We start from the raw sequence: 27,975 nt of genomic DNA, 5'->3' as shown, positions 1-27,975 counted from the left end.
TGGCCACCATAAAGTACAAAATAATTAAAAAAAATATATATATATATATACCCTAAATTTTCACACTTGTGAAAACTGTAAATTTATTGTTAAGTGAACAAATGTTGCTTAAAGATTTAAAAATAATTTGCAAATATATGGTACACTCTGTTATTTGTTCATCGTTGATCATTACGAAGCCTTTATATCAGTCTTAAGTTTACGATCTACAGTTGTTGTTTCCTAAAAAAGAATAAGAAAAATTTATCATTAGGGGGGAAATGGAAACCACATAGCTCTATAAGGCAGATACTAAGAGATCGTATTTCAGATGGGAAATTAGCTTTTAATTTTGTTTGAAAAATCATGATATTTATCTCCCATAGAAATAATTCTTAATCGCTTACTTTTATACTGTGCGTATACATACATGACTTTTCGTTTGTTTGTTTGGTTTAAGGATAGTACTTTGGGGTGAAGTAACTTCCTTCTTGTTGGCAAGTGGATTTTGTTGTACATTTTCGATTCGATCGCCATTAATTTCGTTCGTCAAATTTGAATTGGTTTTCAACCCATTTTTAGTTGTATGAGTCTTAGTGGTAGTGTTTGAATGGTTAGCATTCTGAGGTAAAACTGAAGGAGTTTGAGGCGCAGCACTAGTATTGGTAGAAATTTCATTATCACTCTTCACCGGGGTGGTAGGATTACCACTATCCACATTGGGATCTTTTGTATCGGCGGAAACACCAGTATCATTTTCTTTTTTCGCATATATAACATCAAGTTCATTTTGAACACCCAGAGGTTCCTGAAATAAAAACAAAAAACAAAGAATTATTTCAAAACCCAATTTTTTAGGTTCAAATTCTTAATCTCACCTTTGCCAATCCGGCTTCAGCTACAATTAAATGATAGTTATTTTCACAGTATCCCCTTAGTAACTCAATTCCTTTTTCCCTACAATGGCCATAACGATGCTCCCAGGCATCCAGTAAACGATTATAATAACGAGGATTTTCTATAAATTTCAAATAGGGATACGTGTCTGGTGTAGGAAATATCCTTTCCAATGGACTACAACGGCTTAGTTCATCCTCACTAAGTAGTAAACATCGCACATCATCAGGTTGCAAATGTTCGAGAATGGCTTCCAAATAGTCTTCACGTATTTCTATGGTACGATTTGTAAATTGATTATGTTTTCGTATTTCTTCATTGCGTAGGCAGGTTGTGAATAGGCGTTTATCGTGGCACAATGGACCACTCAGTTTAAGCTCTTCCAAAATATCATTTTGTTGTTTTTCCGTTAGTTTGGGAGGAACTTGATACAGGGCCGTATTCAATACAGCCTGTATCAAAGGACCCTTTACATGTAAATCAAGCGGCAAATCGGAATGCAGAGATGGTGAGATATTAATCTCCAATAGCCAAGGTGTTAGATTCTCATCCAGCAGGACATCAAAGCCAAACAATTCAAAGCAATTGTAACGGAAATTAACATTTTGACGATACATACGATTTAGCCCCGATTCGCCACTAACCAAGGCTTTAATCACCAAATTGCGTAAAGTTGCCCATAATCGTTTGGTATTGACGCCACGTTCTTCCAGACAAGACCACAATGATTGCAAAGTCCATTTATGCCCTTGGCAAGCATTGACATCTTCATTTTTGTCATAGCTCTCGGAGAATTTGTTAATGCTGTAATTGGTGAGATGCATACAGCGCTCATCTAGACTATTTAACTCGGAACTGTATTTAACTGAAAAATAAAAAAGAAAAGTTTTAAAATATCCTCTAACGAATCATATAACCACGGTTACCACACGAGCCTACAATAATCTACCAAAATTTTATCAAAAAACTCAAAAATTTTATTTCTATAGAATATTTTATTAAAATGTTATTTCTATAGAAAAATTTTTCAAAATTTTATTTCTATAGAAAATTTTGTCAAAATTTTATTTCTATAGAAAATGTTGTCAAAATGTTATTTCTATAGAAAATTTTGTCAAAGTTTTATTTCTATAGAAAATTTTGTCAAAATTTTGTTAAAACTGGATTTCTCCAGAAAAATTTATCAAAAATTTATTTCTATAGAAAATTTTGTCAAAATTGTTTTTCTTAGAAAATTTTGCCAAAATTTTATTTCTATAGAAAATTTTGTCAACATTTTGTTTCTCTAAAAAATTTTGTCAAAATTTTATATGTATAGAAAATTTTGTCAAAATTTTATTTCTATAGAAAATTTTGTTAAAATTTATTTCTATAGAAAATTTTATTAAAATTTTATTTTTATAAAAAATTCTGTCAAAATTTTATTTCAATAGAAAATTATGTCAAAATTTCATTTCTATAGAAAATTTTATCAAAATTTTATTTCTCTACAAAATTATGTCAAAATTTTATTTATATAGAAAATTGTATCAAAATTTTATTTTTATAAAAAATTATGTCAACCCGTGTAAAAATTGGAGGATCCAATCCTATCTAATAATATCAAATTGGATCTAATTAGATCCGTTCAGATATTAGTTCAGACATAATTGGATATGCACAGATATGCTATATATGATGCTAGATCTGGTTAGATATAATTGCAGATCTCATCATATATTGTATAATATCTAATTATATCTGGCATATCTAATAATATATGCTTGGATAGGACCGTATATAGCACTATATCTAATAAGATATGGTAGATATAACATCATATCTGACTATATATGGGTTTAAATACGGTCCAAAATATAATTACAAACAATCATGAACAAATTAAAAAAATATTTGAAATATACGTCTAAAAAACTATTCGAGATATATACACAAAGTTACAGATGGGAAAAACAACTTTTGTTTATTTAACGGACTTACATAATAAATTTTAAAGTATTTACAAACATGTTTTTCGAGATTCAGAACATGGTTGAGCTCCTTCACGTCATATAGTTTTAACAATCTAAAGCAGTCAGTTTTGGAAATGGATATAATATGATCAGCGCCAGTTTTTAAATGTTTTATCGGATACTGCTGGTTGACGTCAAAAAGTGTAATAAAAATAAATTGTTGAAAATGCGCAAAGAAGCAATTAACAGACCCATTTAGTATTTGTCGTTCCCATGCGTTTGGAGTATAATTAACCTTTCATCCAAAGCATTATTTAGTATCCAAAGTAGATTGCAAAATTAATTTTTATTTTGAAATATACTCATATAAAAAGACTGCTGTTAATAGGAAACACTGACTGCTGTTTTTTCGGTAAACAAAAAAGTGTTGTTTTAGCAGTTTTTCTGCTAAAGTAGCAAACAATCTGTTGGTTTGGAATAACAGACGTACAGCCCAAAACATAGTAGTTTGCTTAAATAATAGAAATTCAAACATTAAAAAACATTTAGTAGATTTTGATTATGCAATAACATTTCTGAGCAAGTCGTCCTTTTTAATATATGTCCCACTCGGACATCACCAAACAGTCGTACCTTGAGGATGGGGCTTCTCAACAATACCTTCTTGGTTTTCTAAGCAATTTTGCTTATTGACGCAGGCGCCGAAGTGGATGGAGCCTCATTAGTCAAGATGATTTTAATATTTATATTGTAAATTTCATTTAATACGTTTTACTGCTATTAATTGCGTAAATTGTACTTCTATCATACGTTCTAATAAATGGGTTCTATACATTATATACAAATTATGGGCTTTTATGCGTTGAAAGATCTCGAAAGATATAATTGTATCAAATAATATACAATTATATCTATTTAGATCTGATTAGATGTGTCTCATTTTTGAGATCTGATCAGATCCAATTTCATAGCATTTAGATCTGACCAGATATAACCATTTTTCGGATCAGCTCAGATCTGGCCATGTCTTGGCTCAGATCTAATCATATCAAATCAGATCCCCCAATTTTTACACGGGAACATTTTATTTATATAGAAAATTGTATCAAAATTTTATTTCTATGTTGTCAAAATTTTATTTCTATAGAAAATTTTTTCAAAATTTTATTTCTATAGAAAATTTTATTAAAATTTTACTTTTAAAAAAATTTGGCAAAATTTTTTTTTATATATAGAAAATTGTATCAAAATTTTATTTCTATAGAAAATTTTGTAAAAATTTTATTTCTATAGAAAATTTTATTAAAAATAAAAATCAGAATAAAATTTTATTTCTATAAAAAATTTTGTCAAAATTTTATTTCTATAGAAAATGTTGTCAAAATTTTATTTCTATAGAAAATGTTGTCAAAATTTTATTTCTATAGAAAATGTTTTTAACATTTTATTTTTATAGAAAATTTTGTTAACATTTTATTTTTATAGAAAATTTGTCAAAGTTTTATTTCTATAGAAATTTTGTGAAAATCTACTGAAACATCCAGAATTCTACCAATCTACCAAACAGTAAAAAAAATGTATGATAGAATTCTACAAATTGTGGCAACCGTGCATATAACCCCATGTTCCGACAATCGAAAATAGCAAGATTTGTTTTACAAAATGGATCTATTAAATCTATTATCTATTATTAAAATCTATTATTAAATTCTTGCCATTATCGGAACATGGTTTATTTTTATTTTTAATTTTCTTTACCCGATGCAAAACGAGCCAAGCCATCTTTGTACATATACAGGCGCAATGGATTTATGGAAGTCAATATCACATAGATGCGCATATCAAATTTGTTATCATTTATCAGCAAAGGACGTTCAATATATCTTGAAGGAAAACAAAATGAAATTTAAACGACTTGAACATGATGAATTTGCAAAGGATTTTCGGTTATTTACTTACTTTTGCACTACCAATGGACGATCCTTTGGGAATTGTGACCATTTATTTACAATACTTATTCCCGTACCTCGGGCACTAGCTGGTGGTTTTACTATCCATTTTGTACGACGTATAACATTTCGAGGCCATGCTTTTCTTAAATCTTCCAATTCTTCGGGCATTATATATGACCTGCATAGAAGGAGTATTAGAAAATTGTCAATCTTTTTGGCTTCCTTATAGCATTTTGTCTTACTTTTGCATAAAACCAAATTCTTTTCTACCATATTTCTTTACATTCTCATTTATACTTCGCCATATACTATCTTTGCGTCCTATGCGTACCGATCCGGGCATATGATTATATTTCTGATGTGATCGTATTGTTCGAAAACCAGGACTTTTCATATGCCTTTCCCAAACAGCCATCCAATCGGTAGTATCTGCAAAAAGAAAAACAGGCAGATATTAGATATATTCTAAATCCCCTTATAACAATGGCATATATAACAAGGGCACATATATGACATTGACATCGGAACGATCATTACTTACTCTTTATAATACGAAAACCTGAGTTTAATACAATCCTTTTTACAATTTTCGGCATAGCAGGACTTAGCTTCCATTTTAAGATTTTATGCAAAGCTGCTGGCATTGGTGGTCCTGGATCAATATGTGAAGAATAGTTTAAGTAGGGTGGTACATTTGGAAAAAGACTAGGCGAAAGTATACATTTGGGTGTATAATGCACATAGGGTTCTGTAAACAAACAAAAATTACGATATATTTGAAATTGAAGTTTCACCTTTTTTATTTAATTTGTAATTCTTTCAGAAATATTGTGGGCGAAAATAATTTATAATGAATCTCTTTATAATAATCAGAAATCAAGCCCTCACCTCCCTCCATATATCAAATGTTAAACTAAAATTACAATATAATGGATTTATGGTAAATAATTAATTGGAAACAAAATTCCGACAAAACCAAAAATTACTTTTTTGACAAAACTTTGTATAGAAATAAAATTTTGACATAATTTTCTATAGAAATAAAATTTTGACAAAATTTTCTATAGAAATACAATTTTGGCAAAATTTTCTATATAAATAAAATTTTGACAAAATTTTCTATAGAAATAAAATTTTGACAAAATTTTCTATAGATATAAAATTTTGACAAATTTTCTACAGAAATAAAATGTTGACACAATTTTATATAGAAATAAAATTTTGACAAAATTTTCTATAGAAATAAAATTTTGACAAAATTTTCTATAGAAATTAAATTTTGACAAAATTTTCTATAGAAATAAAATTTTGACAAAATTTTCTATAGAAATAAAGTTTTGACAAAATTTTCTATAGAAATAAAATTTTGACAAAATTTTCTATAGAAATAACATTTTGACAAAATTTTCTATAGAAATAAAATTTTGACAAAATTTTCTATAGAAACAAAATTTGTACAAAATTTTCTATAGAAATAAAATTTTGACAAAATTTTCCATAGAAAAAAAAAACTTACAAAATTTTCTATAGAAACCAAATTTAGCAAAAAGTGTCTATAGAGTTAAAATTTGAACAAAATATTCTATAAAAATAAAATTTTGACATAGAAATAAAATGTTGGCAAAATTTTCTATAGAAATAAAATTGTGACAAAATTGTCTATAGAAATAAACTTTTGACAAAATTTTCTATAGAAATAAAATTTTGATAAAATTTTTATAGAAATAAAATTTTGACAAAATTTTCTATTGAAATAAAATTTTGACAAATTTTCTGTAGAAATAAAATTTTGACAAATTTTCTACAGAAATAAAATTTTGACATAATTTTCTATAGAAATAAAATTTTGACAAAATTTTCTATAGAAATAACATTTTGACAAAATTTTCTATAGAAATAAAGTTTTGACAAAATTTTCTATAGAAATAAAATTTTGACAAAATTTTCTATAGAAATAAAATGTTGACAAAATTTTCTATAGAAATAAAATTTTGACAATAAATCCATATAATTTATTTATTTTATTAATTTATAGAAATACAATTTTTACAAAATTTTCCATAGAAAAAAAACTTGCAAAATTTTCTATAGAAACAAAATTTAGCAAAAAGTGTCTATAGAGGTAAAATTTTAACAAAATATTCTATAAAAATAAAATTGTGACATCATTTTCTATAGAAATAAAATGTTGGCACATTTTTCTATAGAAATAAAATTGTGACAAAATTGTCTATAGAAATAAACTTTTGACAAAATTTACTATAGAAATAAAATTTTTAATAAAATTTTTATAGAAATAAAATTTTGACAAAATTTTCTATAGAAATAAAATTTTGACAAAATTTTCTATAGAAATAAAATTTTGACAAAATTTTCTATAAAAATAAAATTTTGACAAAATTTTCTATAGAAATAAAGTTTTGACAAAATTTTCTATAGAAATAAAATTTTGACAAAATTTTCTATAGAAATAAAATTTTGACAAAATTTTCTATAGAAATAAAATTTTGACAAAATTTTCTATAGAAATAAAATTTTGACAAAATTTTCTATAGAAATAAAATTTTGACAAAATTTTCTATAGAAATAAAATTTTGACAAAATTTTCTATAGGAATAAAATGTTCACAAAAGTGACATATTGACATATAGAGGGCGCTCATTCTGCGATCTTATAACGAAATCCATTATAATTTATTTTCACACATATTCAAAAAAAAAGTATTGCTTACTTGTTTTACTTTGTAATTTCTCCCCATCATCATCTTTAATATGGAAAGGTTCACCTGTATAATCCTCATCAAAATCACTGTCTGTATCCAGATTAACATCATCAATGGCTAAAATAAAACGAAACAAAAATGAAAATATATCTCAATGGAATCCATTTGTATATGAATGTTTAAGAAATACCTGTACTAGGATCATCATCATCGGGATATTCCTCCTGAGTATTGCCATTGGTGGTAACTTCATTCGCTAAAGAAACACCAACATAATTACTAGAATCTTTCGATGGCGTTGTCATACCATTTGAAATGTTATTTACATTATTTCGTGCATCACCATTTACCAAATAATTGGCAGCATAAAGGCTTGTTTCTTTAGCAGTATTCGGTGATGTATTTTTCAGACCATTTTGTTTTAGGATTTTTTCTTTTTCTTCCAATTTATGACCATTAAGCAAACTGCTGGCATGGAATTGATTAACAATAATCTTGGTATTGGTCTTGCAATCAGCTGATGCGTTAGGGGAAGCGGGTGTTGTTGTGAGTTTTGTATTATTATGGGCAGTAGTGCTTGAATCTGGTGGTGATAATGGAGTCGATGAGGATGTCATTGCTGCAATAGTTGCTTTAGGGGCCATTGTAGTATCTGCAGTAGGCGGGGGTATTTTAGTTGCATTTGCATGAGTTGTGACACTGTGCCCCGAACGTTTAGCATTTGTATGATTGGAGGAATTGGGGGAAGTGATTTTATTTCCACCATTACCACCATTTACCATTTTAGTAGGCGTTTCTTCACGTGGTCGCTTTAAATGCATCTTTAGTTTGTTAGTAAAGCATCAACAAAAGCGAGGACACATATTTGGCGTACGCACATGTAAAACATTGATGGATATAGTATGGTAATGCATAATGGGCGGGGGACAAATAGGTTAATAACATTATTAATTTATGGTTTCTGTGTGAATTATTATCGGTGCTTTGTCATGAATTTTGAATAAACTTTTATAAATAAAGTAAGTAAGTAAGTAAGGGATTTTCTTCTTTTATTAGAAAGATGTTTTCAAAATTTCTATGAAATTTTCTCAAAGGACAAAATTTCTACGAAATTTTCTCTAAGAACAAAATTTGTATGAAATTTTTTCTAGGAACAAAATTCCTATGAAATTTTCTCAAGAACAAAATTTCTATGAATTTTTCTCTAAGGACAAAATTTCTATGAAATTTCCTCCAAGGACAAAATTTCTATCAAATTTTATCTAAGAACAAAATTTCTATCAAATTTTATCTAAGAACAAAATTTTTATCAACTTTTCTTTAAAGACAACATTTTTATGAAATTTTCTCTAAGGACAAAATATCTATGAAATTTTCTCTAAGAACAAAATTTCTATGAAATTTTCTCTAAGGACAAAATTTCTCTGTATATTCTATAAGGACAAAATTTTTATGAATTTTTCTCTAGAACAAAATTTCTATAAAATTTTCTCTAAGAACAAAATTTCTATGAAATTTTCGCTAAGTACAAAATTTTATGAAATTTTCTCTAAGGAAAAAATATCTATAAAATTTTCTCTAAAAACAACATTTCTACGAAATTTTCTCTAGGAACAAAATTTCTATGAAATTTGCGCTAAGAACAAAATTTCTATGAATTGTTCTCTAAGAACAAAATTTCTATGACATTTTCTCCAAGGACAAATTTCTATGAAAGTTTCTCTATGGACAAAATTTCTATCAAATTTTATCTAAGAACAATATTTCTATCAAATTGTCTTTAAAGACAAAATTTCTATGAAATTGTCTTTAAAGACAAAATTTCTATGAAATTTTCTCTAGGGACAAAATTTTATGAAATTTTCTCTAAGGACAAAATTTCTACGAAATTTTCTCTAAACCCAAAATTTCTATGAATTTTCTCTACGAACAAAATTTCTATGAATTTTTCTCTAAGGACAAAATTTCTACGAAATTTTCTCTAAACCCAAAATTTCTATGAAGTTTCTCTAAGAACAAAATTTCTATGAATTTTTCTCTAAGGACAAAATTTCTATGAAATTTTCTCTAAGGGCAACATTTTATGAAATTTTCTCTAAGGACAAAATTTCTATAAAATTTTCTTTAAAGACAAAATTTCTCTGAATTTTTCTCTGAGGACAAAATTTCTATGAAATTTTCTCTAAGGACAAATTTCTATGAAATTTTCTCTATGGACAAAATTTCTATCAAATTTTATCTAAGAACAAAATTTTTATCAACTTTTCTTTAAAGACAACATTTTTCTGAAATTTTCTCTAAGGACCAAATATCTATGAAATTTTCTCTAAGAACAAAATTTCTATGAAATTTTCTCTAAGGACAACACTTCTCTTTATATTCTATAAGGACAAAATTTTTATGAATTTTTCTCTAGAACAAAATTTCTATGAAATTTTCTCTAAGGACAAAATTTTATAAAATTTTCTCTAAGGACAAAAAATCTATAAAATTTTCTCTAAGAACAAAATTTCTATGAAATTTTCTCTAGGAAAATTTGTATGAAATTTTTTCTAGGAACAAAATTCCTATGAAATTTTCTCAAGAACAAAATTTCTATGAATTTTTCTCTAAGGACAAAATTTCTATGAAATTTCCTCCAAGGACAAAATTTGTATAAAATTTTATCTAAGAACAAAATTTCTATCAAATTTTATCTAAGAACAAAATTTTTATCAACTTTTCTTTAAAGACAACATTTTTATGAAATTTTCTCTAAGGACAAAATATCTATGAAATTTTCTCTAAGAACAAAATTTCTATGAAATTTTCTCTAAGAACAAAATTTCTATGAAATTTTCTCTAAGGACAAAATTTTTATGAATTTTTCTCTAGAACAAAATTTCTATAAAATTTTCTCTAAGAACAAAATTTCTATGAAATTTTCTCTAAGTACAAAATTTTATGAAATTTTCTCTAAGGACAAAATATCTATAAAATTTTCTCTAAAAACGACATTTCTATGAAATTTTCTCTAGGAACACAATTTCTATGAAATTTGCGCTAAGAACAAAATTTCTATGAATTGTTCTCTAAGAACAAAATTTCTATGACATTTTCTCCAAGGACAAATTTCTATGAAAGTTTCTCTATGGACAAAATTTCTATCAAATTTTATCTAAGAACAATATTTCTATCAAATTGTCTTTAAAGACAAAATTTCTATGAAATTGTCTTTAAAGACAAAATTTCTATGAAATTTTCTCTAGGGACAAAATTTTATGAAATTTTCTCTAAGGACAAAATTTCTACGAAATTTTCTCTAAACCCAAAATTTCTATGAATTTTCTCTAAGAACAAAATTTCTATGAATTTTTCTCTAAGGACAAAATTTCTATGAGATTTTCTCTAAGGACAAATTTCTATGAAATTTTCTCTATGGACAAAATTTCTATCAAATTTTCTTTAAAGACAAAATTTCTATGACATTTTCTCTAAGGGCAACATTTTATGAAATTTTCTCTAAGGACAAAATTTCTATAAAATTTTCTTTAAAGACAAAATTTCTCTGAATTTTTCTCTGAGGACAAAATTTCTATGAAATTTTCTCGAAGGACAAATTTCTATGAAATTTTCTCTATGGACAAAATTTCTATCAAATTTTATCTAAGAACAAAATTTTTATCAACTTTTCTTTAAAGACAACATTTTTATGAAATTTTCTCTATGGACAAAATATCTATGAAATTTTCTCTAAGAACAAAATTTCTATGAAATTTTCTCTAAGGACAACACTTCTCTTTATATTCTATAAGGACAAAATTTTTATGAATTTTTCTCTAGAACAAAATTTCTATGAAATTTTCTCTAAGGACAAAATTTTATAAAATTTTCTCTAAGGACAAAAAATCTATAAAATTTTCTCTAAGAACAAAATTTCTATGAAATTTTCTCTAGGAAAATTTGTATGAAATTTTTTCTAGGAACAAAATTCCTATGAAATTTTCTCAAGAACAAAATTTCTATGAATTTTTCTCTAAGGACAAAATTTCTATGAAATTTCCTCCAAGGACAAAATTTCTATCAAATTTTATCTAAGAACAAAATTTTTATCAACTTTTCTTTAAAAACAACATTTTTATGAAATTTTCTCTAAGGACAAAATATCTATGAAATTTTCTCTAAGAACAAAATTTCTATGAAATTTTCTCTAAGGACAAAATTTCTCTGTATATTCTATAAGGACAAAATTTTTATGAATTTTTCTCTAGAACAAAATTTCTATAAAATTTTCTCTAAGAACAAAATTTCTATGAAATTTTCGCTAAGTACAAAATTTTATGAAATTTTCTCTAAGGACAAAATATCTATAAAATTTTCTCTAAAAACAACATTTCTATGAAATTTTCTCTAGGAACAAAATTTCTATGAAATTTGCGCTAAGAACAAAATTTCTATGAATTGTTCTCTAAGAACAAAATTTCTATGACATTTTCTCCAAGGACAAATTTCTATGAAAGTTTCTCTATGGACAAAATTTCTATCAAATTTTATCTAAGAACAATATTTCTATCAAATTGTCTTTAAAGACAAAATTTCTATGAAATTGTCTTTAAAGACAAAATTTCTATGAAATTTTCTCTAGGGACAAAATTTTATGAAATTTTCTCTAAGGACAAAATTTCTACGAAATTTTCTCTAAACCCAAAATTTCTATGAATTTTCTCTAAGAACAAAATTTCTATGAATTTTTCTCTAAGGACAAAATTTCTATGAGATTTTCTCTAAGGACAAATTTCCATGAAATTTTCTCTATGGACAAAATTTCTATCAAATTTTCTTTAAAGACAAAATTTCTATGAAATTTTCTCTAAGGGCAACATTTTATGAAATTTTCTCTAAGGACAAAATTTTATGAAATTTTCTCTAAGGACAAAATTTCTATAAAATTTTCTTTAAAGACAAAATTTCTCTGAATTTTTCTCTGAGGACAAAATTTCTATGAAATTTTCTCTAAGGACAAATTTCTATGAAATTTTCTCTATGGACAAAATTTCTATCAAATTTTATCTAAGAACAAAATTTTTATCAAGTTTTCTTTAAAGACAACATTTTTATGAAATTTTCTCTAAGGACAAAATATCTATGAAATTTTCTCTAAGAACAAAATTTCTATGAAATTTTCTCTAAGGACAACACTTCTCTTTATATTCTATAAGGACAAAATTTTTATGAATTTTTCTCTAGAACAAAATTTCTATGAAATTTTCTCTAAGGACAAAATTTTATAAAATTTTCTCTAAGGACAAAAAATCTATAAAATTTTCTCTAAGGACAAAAAATCTATAAAATTTTCTCTAAGAACAAAATTTCTATGAAATTTTCTCTAGGATCAAAATTTCTATAAAATTCCTTCTAGGAACAAAATTTCTATGAAATTTTCGCTAAGAACAAAATTTCTATGAATTGTTCTCTAAGAACAAAATTTCTATGAAATTTTCTTTAAGGACAAATTTCTATGAAAGTTTCTCTATGGACAAAATTTCTATCAAATTTTATCTAAGAACAATATTTCTATCAAATTTTCTTTAAAGATAAAATTTCTATGAAATTTTCTCTAGGGACAAAATTTTATGAAATTTTCTCTAAGGACAAAATTTCTACGAAATTTTCTCTAAAACCAAAATTTCTATGAATTTTCTCTAAGAACAAAATTTTTATGAATTTTTCTCTAGAACAAAATTTCTATAAAATTTTCTCTAAGAACAAAATTTCTATGAAATTTTCTCTAAGTACAAAATTTTATGAAATTTTCTCTAGGAACAAAATTTCTATGAAATTTGCGCTAAGAACAAAATTTCTATGAATTGTTCTCTAAGAACAAAATTTCTATGACATTTTCTCCAAGGACAAATTTCTATGAAAGTTTCTCTATGGACAAAATTTCTATCAAATTTTATCTAAGAACAATATTTCTATCAAATTGTCTTTAAAGACAAAATTTCTATGAAATTTGCTCTAGGGACCAAATTTTATGAAATTTTCTCTAAGGACAAAATTTCTACGAAATTTTCTCTAAAACCAAAATTTCTATGAATTTTCTCTAAGAACAAAATTTCTATGAATTTTTTCTCTAAGGACAAAATTTCTATGAGATTTTCTCTAAGGACAAATTTCTATGAAATTTTCTCTATGGACAGAATTTCTATCAAATTTTCTTTAAAGACAACATTTCTATGAAATTTTCTCTAAGGACAAAATTTCTATGAAATTTTCTCTAAGAACAAAATTTCTATGAATTTTTCTCTAAGGACAAAATTTCTATGAAATTTCCTCCAAGGACAAAATTTCTATCAAATTTTATCTAAGAACAAAATTTCTATCAAATTTTATCTAAGAACAAAATTTTTATTAACTTTTCTTTAAAGACAACATTTTTATGAAATTTTCTCTAAGGACAAAATATCTATGAAATTTTCTCTAAGAACAAAATTTCTATGAAATTTTCTCTAAGGACAACACTTCTCTTTATATTCTATAAGGACAAAATTTTTATGAATTTTTCTCTAGAACAAAATTTCTATGAAATTTTCTCTAAGGACAAAATTTTATAAAATTTTCTCTAAGGACAAAAAATCTATAAAATTTTCTCTAAGAACAAAATTTCTATGAAATTTTCTCTAGGAACAAAATTTCTATAAAATTTTCTCTAGGAACAAAATTTCTATGAAATTTTCGCTAAGAACAAAATTTCTATGAATTGTTCTCTAAGAACAAAATTTCTATGAAATTTTCTTTAAGGACAAATTTCTATGAAAGTTTCTCTATGGACAAAATTTCTATCAAATTTTATCTAAGAACAAATTTTCTTTAAAGACAAAATTTCTATGAAATTCATTTTTAGAAAGTCATAGTGATACATATTTAATATATAATTTTATATATATAATTAATGCATGAATTTTTGTTTTAATTCAACTTTTCAAAAATTCCTGAAGCAGAAAATGTCTTATTTTCATAAATATTGGGTATTGGGTACTAACATAGGTTCAGTTTTTATAACGAAACTTTTATTTTTAATTCTTCTTAAAATTTTGTCAAAAATGAAAACGAATTGGTTCATTACTATTTATTTTTTGTAATTCAAAGATGTAGATGAAATTTCCTTTGCATCAAATTCAAACATAGCACCATTCTTTTGTATTAGACACAACAATAATATAAACATAAAAAACACAAACAATAGATTTAAAGCAATGACAAAGCAACATACCTGATTTCCGTTCGCCATCTCGGAACGTCCCTCTTTCAGAGAAGTTTCCATTGGCATTGTTTGCCCCACCCTTACTCTTGTTTTGTTATCATTTGCTATGCGTCGCTTTGCAGATCCATTTGGAATATTATTAGCAACATTACCATTGCCAACTATTGTTCGTCCGGCCATTGATTTGACATCAGACGAGTCGGGTGTTGCAGCAGTCGTTACATGTGACGACATCTTATTGGCACTTGCATTGTTGTGGTGGTGGTTGTGATGATGGTAATTCTGATGATTCGCATCAATTTGGCAGCCTTGAGGTGTATGAGCGTGATTGTGGGAACCAAGTAATTGGGCAGGTTGTGTTTGTTTCTTCACATGCATCATATCCTTGTAAACTTCCATTTCTTCCAGCCATGTTTCATGGAAATCCAAAATTTCTAAACTTTTTGGATTAGTATTTCCCGGAAGACTTTTGCGTACACCACCAGCGCCACCAGTGGCATTCTCTTTAGCATGCTGATGGTGATTGTGATGATGATGGTGATGATTATGGTGCTGATGATGATGATGATTATTATGATGATGACTCAATGCGTTCTGTATAAAGGCATGAGCCCCACCAATTGCTGAGGAGCCACCTCCATCTTTCATCATAGCCACGGCTGGTGCTAATATAGAAACTTCTGACGGTTGATGCGATTGTTGCTGTTGTTGTTGCTGTGATATCATCCTCTTTTCACTTATTGGGGCCATTTTGCTTTAGCACTTTCAAATTTTGGATTTCTATAAAATTTGGAAATTTTTTTATTGAAATTATTATAACCGATATACACTTTGAAATTCGTCGATTTTCGAATTTTTAAATTTCGTCAAACAATAATCTTTTTCGATTGAATTCATCGATCGTCGTCATGAATTAATTATGAAAGATTTTCTTATCGTTTTATTTGCAAATTCGCGAATAAAATTTTTCATCCGTCGATTGTGTCACAACTTAAATGTTAAAAAATGCAACTGCAACTGATTTATACTTAGTTCTATTTTAAATGTGGCACTGCCCCAAAGATTTTATGGTTCCTCTCGATCGGTTACCTCTTTTTCTTTCGATCTCTCTATTGTACTAATGACTATGCCTTTACTGTATCTCTATTGCCATGGCGATTCTCACTATGGCCCCAAGTTATTGGAAATACTAACATCAGGGAGATATAGTGAAGCCATTTTGTTGAAGGATTTTTAAATGCCATATATGACTATGGCATTTATCTAAATCGTTTAAGGAATTTTATCAGATATTAAATGTGTTTCGGATGATGTCTATTCCAAAAATAATGAAAAGTGTTTTTTTTTTTAATAAAATAAATAAATTTTGTCAACATTTTAGTTCTATAGAAAGTTTCTATAGAAAGTTTATTTCTATTAAAAATGCTTGCAAAATTTTATATCTATAGAAAATTTTGTAAATTTTTATCTCCATAGAAAATTTTGTCAAAATTTTATTTCTATAGAAAATTTTTGCAAAATTTTATTTGTAAAGAAAATTTTTGGAAAATATTATTTCTATAGAAATTTTTGGCAAAATTTTATTTCTATAGAAATTTTTGGCAAAATTTTATTTCTATAGAAAGTTTTTGCAAAATTTTATTTCTATAGAAATTTTTGGCAACATTTTATTTCTATAGAAATTTTTGGCGAAATTTTATTTCTACAGAAAATTTTGTCAAAAGTTTATTTCTATAGAAAAATTTGTCAAAAGTTTATTTCTATTAAAAATGCTTGCAAAATTTTATTTCTATATAAAATTTTGTCATAATATTATTTCTATAGAAGTTTTCAAAATTTTATTACTATAAAAATTTTGTCAAAACTTTATTTTTATAGAAAATTTTACCAAATATTATTTCTATAGAAAAGTTTTCTCAAAATTGTATTTCTCTACAAAATTTTTGCAAAATGTTATTTCTATAGAAAATTTTTGCAAAATGTTATTTCTGTAGAAAATTTTTGCAAAATTTTATTTCTATAGAAAATTTTTGCTAAATTTTATTTCTATGGAAATTTTTGTCAAAATTTTATTTCTATAGAAATTTTTGGCAAAACTTTATTTCTATAGAAAATTTTTGGAAAATTTTATTTCTATAGAAAATTTTGTCAAAAGTTTATTTCTATAGAAAATGCTTGCAAAATTTTATTTCTATAGAAAGTTTTTCCAAAATTTTTTTCCAAATATTATTGGCAAAATTTTATTTCTATAGAAAATTTTGTCAATTTTTATTTCTATAGAAAATTTTGGCAAAATTTTATTTCTATAGAAATTTTTGGCAAAATTTTATTTCTATAGAAAACCTTAGGAAAATTTTATTTTTATAGAACATTTTACCAAAATTTTATTTCTATAAAAAGCTTTCTCAAAATTGTATTTCTACAGAAAATGTTTGCAAAATTTTATTTCTATGGAAAATTTTTTTTCTATAGAAATTTTTGGCAAAACTTTATTTCAAAATTCTGTCAAAATTTTATTTCTATAGAAAAATTTTGTGAACATTTTATTTCTATAGAAAATTTTGTCAAAATTTTATTTTTATAGAAAAATTTTATTTCTATAGAAATAAAAATTGTATTTCTATAGAAAATTTTGTCAAAATTTTGACTCAATAGAAAATGTTTGCAAAATTTTATTTCTATAGAAAATTTTTGCAAAATTTTATTTGTATAGAAAATTTTGTCAAAATTTTATTCCAATAGAAAATGTTTGCAAAATTTTATTTCTATAGAAAATTTTTGCAAAATTTTATTTCAATAGAAAATTTTGTCAAAATTTTATTTCAATAGAAAATTTTGTCAAAAATTTATTTATATAGAAAATTTTGTCAAAATATTATTTCTATAGAAAATTTTGTCATAATTTTATTTCTATAGAAAATTTTGTCAAAATTTTATTTCTATAGAAAATGTTGTCAAAATTTTATGCCAATAGAAAATGTTTGCAAAATTTTATTTCTATAGAAAATTTTTGCAAAATTTTATTTCAATAGAAAATTTTGTCAAAATTTTATATCAATAGAAAATTTTGTCAATATTTTATTTCAATAGAAAATTTTGTCAAAATTTTATTTATATAGAAAATTTTGTCGAATTTTTATTTACATAGAAAATTTTGTCAAAATTTTATTTCTATAGAAAATTTTATTCAATAGAAAAATTTTATTTCAATAGAAAATTTTATCAAAATTTTATTTCAATAGAAAATTTTGTTAAAATTATATTTATATAGAAAATTTTGTCAAAATTTTATTTCTATAGAAAATTTTTGCAAAATTTTATTTCTGTAGAAACTTTTTGCAAAGTTTTATTTCTATAGAAAATTTTTTCAAAATTTTTTTTATATAGAAAATTTTTGCAAAATTTTATTTCTATAGAAAATGTTTGCAAAATTTTATTTCAATAGAAAATTTTGTCAAAATTTTATTTCAATAGAAAATTTTGTCAAAATTTTATTTATATAGACAATTTTGTCAAAATTTTATTTATATATATAAAATTTTGCCAAAATTTTATTTCTATAGAAATTTTTGGCAAAACTTTATTTCTATAGAAAATTTTGACAAAATTTTATTTCTATAGAAAATTTTGTCAACATTTTATTCCAATAGAAAATGTTTGCAAAATTTTATTTCTATTGAAAATTTTTGCAAAATTGTATTTCTATAGAAACTTTTTGCAAAGTTTTATTTCTATAGAAAAATTTTGCAAAATTTTATTTCTATAGAAAATTTTTTTCAAAATTTTATTTCTATAGAAAGTTTTTGCAAAATTTTATTTCTATAGAAATTCTTGGCAAAATTTTATTTCTATAGAAAAATTTGTCAATTTCTGTATCTCTATAGATTTTTTTTCTATTTATGAAGTATGAACATTTGTCAATATTAAAAGATGATATCAAAAAACAACCCATTGTGCAATCTATTTAAATAGAGTCCGCGCGAAGATACTTCTTCGAGACTATGGTGGACGATAACAACCAACATATGGATAATCATGTTATAGTGTGGCTTTTGTTTTTGTTCTTCCATTTATTTGTGCATAGAATTAATGGCGATATAAGCAAGAGAATCAATTACGTAGCCAGGCAATACATCTATCGATCGATTGATCAATCCCCATGATCATTTACAATGCCCGACATATGTATGGTTGTTGTTTTGGTGCTGTAGCCATTGAATTTGTAAATCTAATTTTGTTTTCATTTTTTAAGGGGTCACAGAAAAATTCATTTTCGAAAAACTATCGAACAACAGTCCAACGAAAGTGGATTTAGAGGTAGGAAGTTAGGGCATTTGAGAAAAAAATTAATAAAAATAAAAAGGATAATTTGAGATATTTTTCTTAATTTATTCTCAAGAATTAAAAAAGAAAACAGTCGATCAAAACTTTAGACAGGACTTGGGATGCTATCCGTAAAACTTACATGGATATGGCCATACATTGGGTTGCAGAATGTCCAACCTAGGATGGATCTGTTGCTACAGACATACTTTTTTTTTAATAAAAGGTAAACACTTTCCAAAACCTATATCAAAATATGAAGGTCTTTACCACAGTTTTTATATATAGAATCTCTTACTAAATCAAATCCAATTTTGAAGTTTTCCAAAATCGACTAAGCTTGGCTATTTTAATTTTTTTTTTATTTTAATCAATATGAAATAATCGGCCTATCATATAGCCTGGAATTCATGGTTAACTTCTATCTTGCTTTCATACAAACTGAGGTCAATAATCATTTCGACTGGTTCCAGCTTTAACACAGACAATAATCGTTTCGGGTCCGTTTTTTGATAATTCCTTATGTTATCCGGATTAATTAACATTTGTTGGGATTTAATAAAAGTAACCGGTTATTGGTTATCTTTTGCTACTATTCTCAACTGTCCATTGAATTATATCATTATTGTGCATTCTTCTGCTCCTCAATGTCTCTGGGGGAATCGAGTTTTTCTTTTTTTCGTTTTTCTTTCAATCAAAGCTGATGCAATATTTTCGTAAACAATAGAAACCACATGCTGTTGGTCCACACACCAATTGGCATCGATGATACATAGAAGTATTAAAACAATTAATTAAAACACATGCATTCCCGCCCCTCAACATATCGCAAATAGGGAATCACGATCTATTTTAGCATATATATACTAAAAGCACATCCTAAAATTTCTTAAATTTTAAAAGTGATTTCGAAGAAAGAAAAAAATCAAATTATAAGAGGGAAACAAAAGGTCATTCGTCTATAACTTTTGCCAATTTAGTCAATCGCTGTATTAACTATTGCCCGATGGTGACAAAGGAGACCATCACATGCATTCACATCAATTCGAATAATCTCATTCAATATCCCAAATAAGAAATTAAATTTTGGTTGCAAATGTGTAAAAAGTGTGGGGGGATTGGTCGTGATTGACATATTAATTAATTGGTCTTAAGGTCACCATATTCAGGGTCCCCCCAAGCGATTAGTTGAGGTGGATTATAAGAAACATACTACCGCAAGAGAATCGATTCAAATTATACGCTTCACGAAGTTAAATTTAAAGTTTATATATGGAGCATTATTTAGGATTTAAAATTATTCAACGATTTCAAAAGAGAAATTTCATCGATAATCTGCTGAAAGAATATGGCCTTGATCAGTCAAAAGTCCTAAAACTATCCAATGAATAAATCGAACGGAAAATCAGAATCTGAAAAACTGCTGGACAATACGAAATGTCGAAAGCTAGTAGGATCTCTTTTATATCTTAGGGTAAATTGAAGACCTGATATCGCAGCATGCGTATCTATTCTCAAACGGAAAGTATGTGAGCCTTGTCAAGAGGATTGGTTAGAAATCAAGAGAGTGCTAAAATATTTAAAATGCACAGCAAATTAGTTTCTTCGCCTTAGTAAGTCCGCAACACGGTTGTCACAGTTGGTAGAATTTTTACAGTTTAGTAGATTTTGCAAAATTTTCTTCTCCAAAAATTTTCTATAGAAATAAAATGTTGACAAAATTTTCTATCGAAATAAAATTTTGACAACATTTTCTACAAAAATAAAATTTTGAAAAAATTTTCTATAGAAATAAAATTTTGACAAAATTTTCTATAGATATAAAATTTTGAGAAAATTCTCTATAGAAATAAAATTTTGACAATAGTTTCTATAGGAATTAAATGATTTACAAAATTTTCTATAGAAATAAAATTTTGACAAAATTCTGTATAGAAATAAAATTTTCTATAGAAGTAAAATTTTGACAAAATTTTCTATAGAAATAAAATTTTGAGAGAACTTTCTATAGAAATAAAATTTTGAGAGAACTTTCTATAGAAATAAAATTTTGAGAAAATTTTCGATAGAAATAAAGTTTGAGAAAATTTTCTATAGAAATTAAATTTTGACAAAATTTTCTTTAAAAATAAAATTTTGACAAAATTTTCTATAGAAATTAAATTTTGATAAAAATTTCTATAGAAATAAAATTTTGACAGAATTTTCTTTAGAAATACAATTTTGACAAAATTTTCTATAGAAATAAAATTTTGACAAAATTTTCTTTAGAAATACAATTGACAAAATTTTCTATAGGAATAAAATTTTGACAAAATTTTCATGGAAATAAATTTTGCCAAAATTTTCTATAGAAATAAAATTTTGACAAAATTTTCTATATAAATAAAATTTTGACAAAATTTTCTTTAGAAATAAAATGTTGACAAAATTTTGTATATTTAGAAATAAAATTTTGGCAAAATTTTCTATAGATATAAAATTTTGAGAAAATTCTCTATAGAAATAAAATTTTGACAAAATTTTCTTTAGAAGTACAATTTTGACAAAATTTTCTATAGCAATAAAGCATTGACAAAATTTTCATAGAAATAAATTATGCCAAAATTTTCTATAGAAATAAAATTTTGACAAAATTTTCTAAGAAATAAAATTTTGGCAAAATTTTCTATAGAAATAAAATTTTTACAAAATTTTCTATAGAAATAAAATGTTGGCAAAATTTTCTATAGAAATAAAATTTTGGCAAAAGTTTCTACAGAAATAAATATTTTTGGCAAAATTTTCTATATAAATTAATTTTTTTGGCAAAATTTTCTATATAAATAAAATTTTGACAAAATTTTCTATATAAATAAAATTTTGACAAAAATTATCTATAGAAATAAAATTTTGACACCATTTTCTACAAAAATAAAATTTTGAAAAAATTTTCTATAGAAATATAATTTTGACAAAATTTTCTATAGAAATAAAATTTTGAGATAATTCTTATAGAAATAAAAATTTGACAAAATTTACTGTAGTAATAAAATTTTGGCAAAATTTTCTCTAGAAATAAATTTTTTTGGCAAAGTTTTCTATAAAATATAAAAATTTTCTGTAGAAATAAATTTTTTTGGCAAATTTTTCTATAAAAATTAAATTTTGACAAAATTTTCTATAGAAATTAAATTTTGACAAAATTTTCTATAGAAATAAAATTTTCGAAAAATTTTGTTTAGAAATACAATGTTGACAAAATTTTCTAAAGAAATTAAATTTTTTAAAAAATTTTCTATAAATGTTGACACAATTTTCATAAAAATAAATTTTGCCACAATTTTCTATGGAAATAAAATTTTGTCAAAATTTTCTATAGAAAGAAAATTTTTGGGCAAAATTTTCTATAGAAATTAAATTTTTAACAAAATTTTCTGTAGAAGATATGTTTGTTTAGTGGTTCTTTGATAGAACTTCCTCCAAAGTTTGGAAGATTATCGATGCAAACGTTCTGAAGGGTTATGCAGATGCCAGTTGGGCAGAAAATGCGACATACAGGAAGTCAAATTGCGGTTACAAATTTCAAATAAATGATGGTGTCATTAGCTAGTCTGTTTTCAACAGAGCCGAATTTGTTGCCCTCTCTGAAGCATTATAGGAAGTCATATAGATTTTTTCCAGTCCATAAGGTTAAAGTGGCAGCTCGATTTAGTTTCATGCTCACTTAGACTACCGTCTTAAGCTGAGTACTATGTTCAGTTTTCAAGCTGAAAACCAGCTTGTTTTCACGGTTACTTTTTTTAATTTATTAATTTAGAAATATAAAATTATTTGCAATCAATTCCTTGGACTTGTTCAATCCATTATTTGGCAAGACTTGATCAAAATATAATCGTCTTATAAATATATTTGTACTTTTAATTTAGTGTTTTGTGAAAAAACCGAACATAGTACTCACCTTTAAGGTGGGTATTAAGTTCGAGTTTAGCCGCTAAAAACATGATTTTTTCACGATTACTTTTCTTTAATAATCAATTTTAAGGAATATAAACTTTGTGAAAATTTGCTTTGGGATATTCCCCATCAAGTTATAATGAAATCTGCGACAAATATGTATAATTTTATGACGTATTTTACTCATTTAGTTTTCACTTTAGTGAAAATTAGCGGCTAAACTCGAACTTAATACCCACCTTTAAGGTGAGTATTAAGTTCGATTTTAGCCGCTAATTTTCACTAAAGTGAAAACTAAATCAGTAAAAAAGGGCCATAAAATTATACATATTTGTTGCAGATTTCATTATAACTTGATGGGGAATATCACAAAGCAAATTTTCACAAAGTTTGTATTCCTTAAAATGGATTATTAAAGAAAAGTAATCGTGAAAAAATTACGATTTTAGCGGCTAAACTTGAACTTAATACCCACCTTTAAGGTGAATATTAAGTTCGAGTTTAGCCGCTAAAAACGCTAAAGTGGAAACTAAATCAGTTAGAAAAATGCAGCAATTATACATATTTGTTGCAAATTTTATTATAACTTGATGGGAAAAAGCCCAAAGCAAATTTTCATAAAGTTAGTATTCCTTAAAATGGATTATTAAAGAAAAGTAATCGTGAAAAAATGACGTTTTTAGCGGCTAAACTCGAACTTAATACCCACCTTTAGAAAGAAATACAGTGAAACCTCTAAAATAGAGTCACCAAAGTAAAAAAAGCAAAAGGCAATCTATACGGCCTGAAAGATAATGAGCCACCCATATCTGGTTCCAAAAGGTGTGATGCACATTGGCTACAATCGAATATCAAACCCATTTAAATTTCAACATCCACAATATTCTAAAGTAACATTTTTGATTATGATTTACACAGCAAGTTTTATATGCACACCACCAAATGTTTGGCAACACTGTCTGGCCCCAAATGCAATAGCAAAAACAAAATGCAGCCCAATAAACACAGGATGAGCGTTTTTCAAATGCAACAGCTCTTCAGTTTGAGGGTAAATATCATTTTCAACATAAATTCAACTTGACTTGAAAAAGCTCATCTTCAATTCATCTTCAAATTGTTTGCGAATTACAACCAATTTGGCAAAATGTTGACGAAAACTTTGAAAATGTGTTGAAGATAATTGGAGAAAACTTTGACAAAACACTACCCTGAAATGCAACGAAAAAACCACATGGTTTTCAATACTACTTTGGACAACAAAGTTCGTGGAAGAAATACAAAAATGTGGAAATTTTTTAATAATCAATTGAAATTGCTTATAATAATTGGTAAGTAAAACTAAAACACGAAATGAAAACTTGAAGGAAGTCACTAAACTCAAATCTCTTTGCAGACAACTAAAATATTTGGATGCTGATTCTTGGACACATTAGGAGGCTGGCCGATGAAAAATGGTAGTGGCTTATCGAGAAGAGAAAGTTTCCATAAATCAAAGTGCAACCAAAAAAACTTGGTATTTATGCTTTTCCATATCAACAACTACTGGATGATAATTCGCATCACATCGATAGTTTAATTTATATCGCATCATCGGTTTAATTTGTTATTTTGTGAATTGAAATTGCTGGAAATTTATTCCAATTATCTGGCCATCAAGTTCCTGAAAATTGCCAGTATTTTAATAACAACAATTTTGTAATACCAACGTTCTTGAGGAAATCACGAAGTACCTGGTCAGTTGGAAGAAATACAAATTGGTAAGTCAAAATAAAAAGTGAAATGAAAACATAATGGAAATCACAAAACTCGATTGTTTTGCAGAAAACTAAAATCATTGAATGGTATATTCTTGGAAGATGTTGGCCGATGAAGGAAACAACAAAGAAAAGTTTTCAGAAAACTTACAAAGTGCAACCAACTAAAACAAAGTGCAACAATTCCTATATCAAGAACTTCTGGGTGAAAATGTGCATCATCGGTTTAATTTGTTATTTTGTGAATTGAAATTGCTGGAAATTTATTCCAATTATCTGGTCATCAAGTTCCTGAAAATTGCCAGTATTTTAATAACAACAATTTTGTAACACCAACATTCTTGAGGAAATCACGAAGTACGTGGTCAGTTGGAAGAAATACAAATTGGTAAGTCAAAATAAAAAGTGAAATGAAAACATAATGGAAATCACAAAACTCGATTGTTTTGCAGAAAACTAAAATCATTGAATGGTATATTCTTGGAAGATGTTGGCCGATGAAAAACCGATGAAGGAAACAACAAAGAAAAGTTTTCAGAAAACTTACAAAGTGCAACCAATTAAAACAAAGTGCAACAATTCCTATATCAAGAACTTCTGGATGAAAATGTGCATTACATCAATTCACATCCCGTCATCAGTTTGATATTTTGTGATTTACTCTTGCTGGAATCTATTCTAACACACAAGCCAGCAAGTTCCTCGATAGTAATTATTTCAAATTGCCAGTATATTAATGACACCGACATTATGGAGGAAATGGAATTATACATGTAAAAATGTTTAAGATATTTAAAGTTGTATTCATAGTTTTATTTATTAATACGTTTAATAAGATAATTACATTTTGATTGGTATAATATTATTATTTTCATATATTATTAATGTTATTTTTAAGATTATTATATTTGTTTACAAAAAAATAATAAAATTTACAAAATCCCTAGAAATTTAGTATTGACTTTCAGTTAGAACTAGGATTGACTTTCATACAAATTGTGGTTTGAAAGTATTCGCAACAATGCTAGTTTTTTATTTTTCTCACATTGAAAACTGTTTGAGAAATTATTGAGTAGCGATGCATTTCAATTTGAGGATTACAATTGAGAAATTATTGCTATTGTGTTGAATTTTACTGTTGAGGATAATGTCTGTTTTTTGTTGAGAACGCGATTTTCTCAACAATTTCTCAACTTGAATATTACCCTAATCCTTTGAAAAAATGTTTGAAAAATTATTGAATTTTAGTATTTTTCAAACGTTTGTGTTTATTGGGAGGTGAAGGTAGCGACTACAAAGCCGTCATGAAGAGTCTAGCACATGTTAACCACCAATGCCAAAAGAGCAACAAACAACTTTCTTTACAATATGCCGGCATCATAATGTCTCCCCAAGCTCCAATTATCTAACGTTTACTCTCTTTAAAAAACAACTTTTTTCTCTCCCTCTCTTTCTCTTGCCAAACACACGGCTCGCACATATAGCGTTTGTTATGTTTCAGTTTTTTTGTTTGCCAAAATTAAATTAGCGACCACCATACAAACACACACATATCCTTAGAATATATCTATCCCACGCGTTGGTTCCCTTGGTGTCATTTTTAACAGCCACTTACCCACTCACTCACGTATACACAAAGATAATTTTGTAGATGGGATGAGGTTCTTGATTCTTATATGGAGAATTTTTGACATTGAATTTTCCAAAATAATAATATATGAGACACTGCAATCTTTGAGTTTGCTTTTATGAAAAGTGTTGACATTAAAATCAAATGTATCTGCTTGCAACATGATACACACACTCACTCATATATTAATTTCTTCGTTGATGCGGCTTCTTTTGTTATAACCACTTTTAATTAAGCTTTACTTGTTTTACAATTGAATAGATTTATCCAATTCGTTGAAATACTTTATATAGAGAACCTACGAATAAATTTATTTACGTTTTTATCAACAGGAACAAAAAAACTAACGCAGACACGACTCCAAAATGCGTGCGTTTGCAAATTAATAAGATACAAGTTATCTAAAAGTTATCTTTAAACATATGATAACATTACTATGCATCTCTTGATAGCGGCTTTACACTATGAAATCTGAGATACTTTCTATAGGGACGTTAATGATTTAAAATTATATTAGCTCTGTTCGCGTACCCAATAATTTTTTATAATAATAAAACCAATTTATTTTTAATTTTTTGTTTATTCAAAAAATACAGTCAGAAATATCAAATTGAATGCTGGAATTTTATTCCAAGTAGAAATATGCTTTACCACAGGTTGTGAACATCTCTCATATAAATGAGTGCTGCAGGATTCTATCCCTGCCAGCATTTCAAAGTTCCATTTCATCCTCATCGCTACCACAGACTCGTATGTGACACTTCAACAATCGCCAACTGTGATAGTATTTTGCCATCACTATTCGCATGAAAATATTTTGCCATCACTATTGTTACAGGAGCCATTTTATATTTTGTGAAACACCAAGCACAACTAGCTTCTTATAATTTATTTAAATAAAAACGATAATGAAGTGCTGAAAACATAGTTATTTCGCTTAAAATTGTGAAAGGTATATTGCTGAACAATTTTTGACTTTCAAAATGGAATAAAGTGATAGTTTTTCAAATATTTTTCCAGACACACTGCCTCCATTGGGAATAAAAGCACTGGCTGATAGACGCTACAACATGTAACATGTAACTTGCAACTTGAAACTCAACTTCAATATTTTATTAAAGCATAAAAATATGTGAAATGTGATGTGATAGTCGTATAAATGTTATATTTATGAGAATTTATAAATGTTTAATAAAATTAATAATCATCTAAACAATAGTGTTTTACTTGACCACAATGATTCTTTTACAACTATCTTAAAATGCACATTCTCTGATTGTTTGAAGGGGCTCTTATTGGCGTCCTTCTAAATGTATCCAGAAGGGCACCTAATAATTGCACTCATGCGATACTTTTTTGTAGTAACTTGGCGTAGTACAACTTCTCAATAGTGACGGCGCTTTTCCGAGGAGTTTTGCATATCGTATACGACTGTTTTCGACGTAGTGGGGATTCTCAGAAGCGCCCCCAAATTCAAAAAATATTTTCAGCACTTCATAATCGTTTATATTTAAATAAGTTATAAGAAGCTAGTGGTGCTTGGTGTTTCACAAAATACAGAATGGCTCTTGTAACAATAGTGATGGC

General features: G+C 26.3%; 1 protein-coding gene and 2 long non-coding RNA genes across 7 annotated transcripts; 2 read left to right on the top strand and 1 right to left on the bottom strand.

Moving 5' to 3' along the window:
* Nucleotides 1–48: 48 nt before the first annotated feature.
* TTLL4B (Tubulin tyrosine ligase-like 4B) lies at nucleotides 49–26,700 on the bottom strand. 5 transcript variants are annotated; one of them, XM_075297434.1, is made up of 11 exons: nucleotides 26,567–26,700; nucleotides 14,755–15,525; nucleotides 7,693–8,323; nucleotides 7,512–7,619; nucleotides 5,322–5,528; nucleotides 5,023–5,209; nucleotides 4,788–4,958; nucleotides 4,587–4,711; nucleotides 858–1,741; nucleotides 410–787; nucleotides 49–222 (listed from the first exon to the last, which is right to left on the bottom strand). In XM_075297434.1, the coding sequence occupies exons 2-11, from the start codon at nucleotides 15,493–15,495 to the stop codon at nucleotides 172–174; spliced, it is 3,483 nt and encodes a 1,160-aa protein (XP_075153549.1). In that variant the 5' UTR covers nucleotides 15,496–15,525; nucleotides 26,567–26,700; the 3' UTR covers nucleotides 49–171. The 5 variants fall into 5 exon arrangements, with proteins under 5 accessions (XP_075153549.1, XP_075153548.1, XP_075153551.1 ...); XM_075297433.1 differs by lacking the exon at nucleotides 26,567–26,700 and adding an exon at nucleotides 26,374–26,517; XM_075297436.1 differs by lacking the exon at nucleotides 26,567–26,700 and having other exon boundaries at nucleotides 7,693–7,758; nucleotides 7,810–8,323; nucleotides 14,755–15,759.
* LOC142227097 (uncharacterized) lies at nucleotides 23,986–25,876 on the top strand. The gene is made up of 4 exons (XR_012719790.1): nucleotides 23,986–24,332; nucleotides 24,398–24,761; nucleotides 24,826–25,146; nucleotides 25,211–25,876. It is a non-coding gene; the product is annotated as an uncharacterized LOC142227097 (long non-coding RNA).
* LOC142227098 (uncharacterized) lies at nucleotides 26,659–27,596 on the top strand. Its single transcript, XR_012719791.1, has 2 exons — nucleotides 26,659–27,340; nucleotides 27,409–27,596. It is a non-coding gene; the product is annotated as an uncharacterized LOC142227098 (long non-coding RNA).
* Nucleotides 27,597–27,975: the final 379 nt, after the last annotated feature.

The sequence above is a fragment of the Haematobia irritans genome, chromosome 2 (assembly GCF_050003625.1).
Source record: "Haematobia irritans isolate KBUSLIRL chromosome 2, ASM5000362v1, whole genome shotgun sequence".
In the NCBI taxonomy this organism is placed as follows: Eukaryota; Metazoa; Arthropoda; class Insecta; order Diptera; family Muscidae; genus Haematobia; species Haematobia irritans.
This window is presented reverse-complemented; position numbering and strand designations above follow the sequence as displayed.

Excerpts from the sequence above, each read along its gene's own strand:
- TTLL4B (XM_075297434.1), bottom strand. The coding sequence starts at position 15,495 with ATGGCCCCAATAAGTGAAAAGAGGATGATATCACAGCAACAACAACAG. Across the intron at positions 8,324-14,754 it reads AGATGGCGAACGGAAATCAG|ATGCATTTAAAGCGACCACG; the intron begins GTATGTTGCTTT and ends AACAAACTAAAG. Across the intron at positions 4,712-4,787 it reads CGTCCATTGGTAGTGCAAAA|ATATATTGAACGTCCTTTGC; the intron begins GTAAGTAAATAA and ends TTTTCCTTCAAG.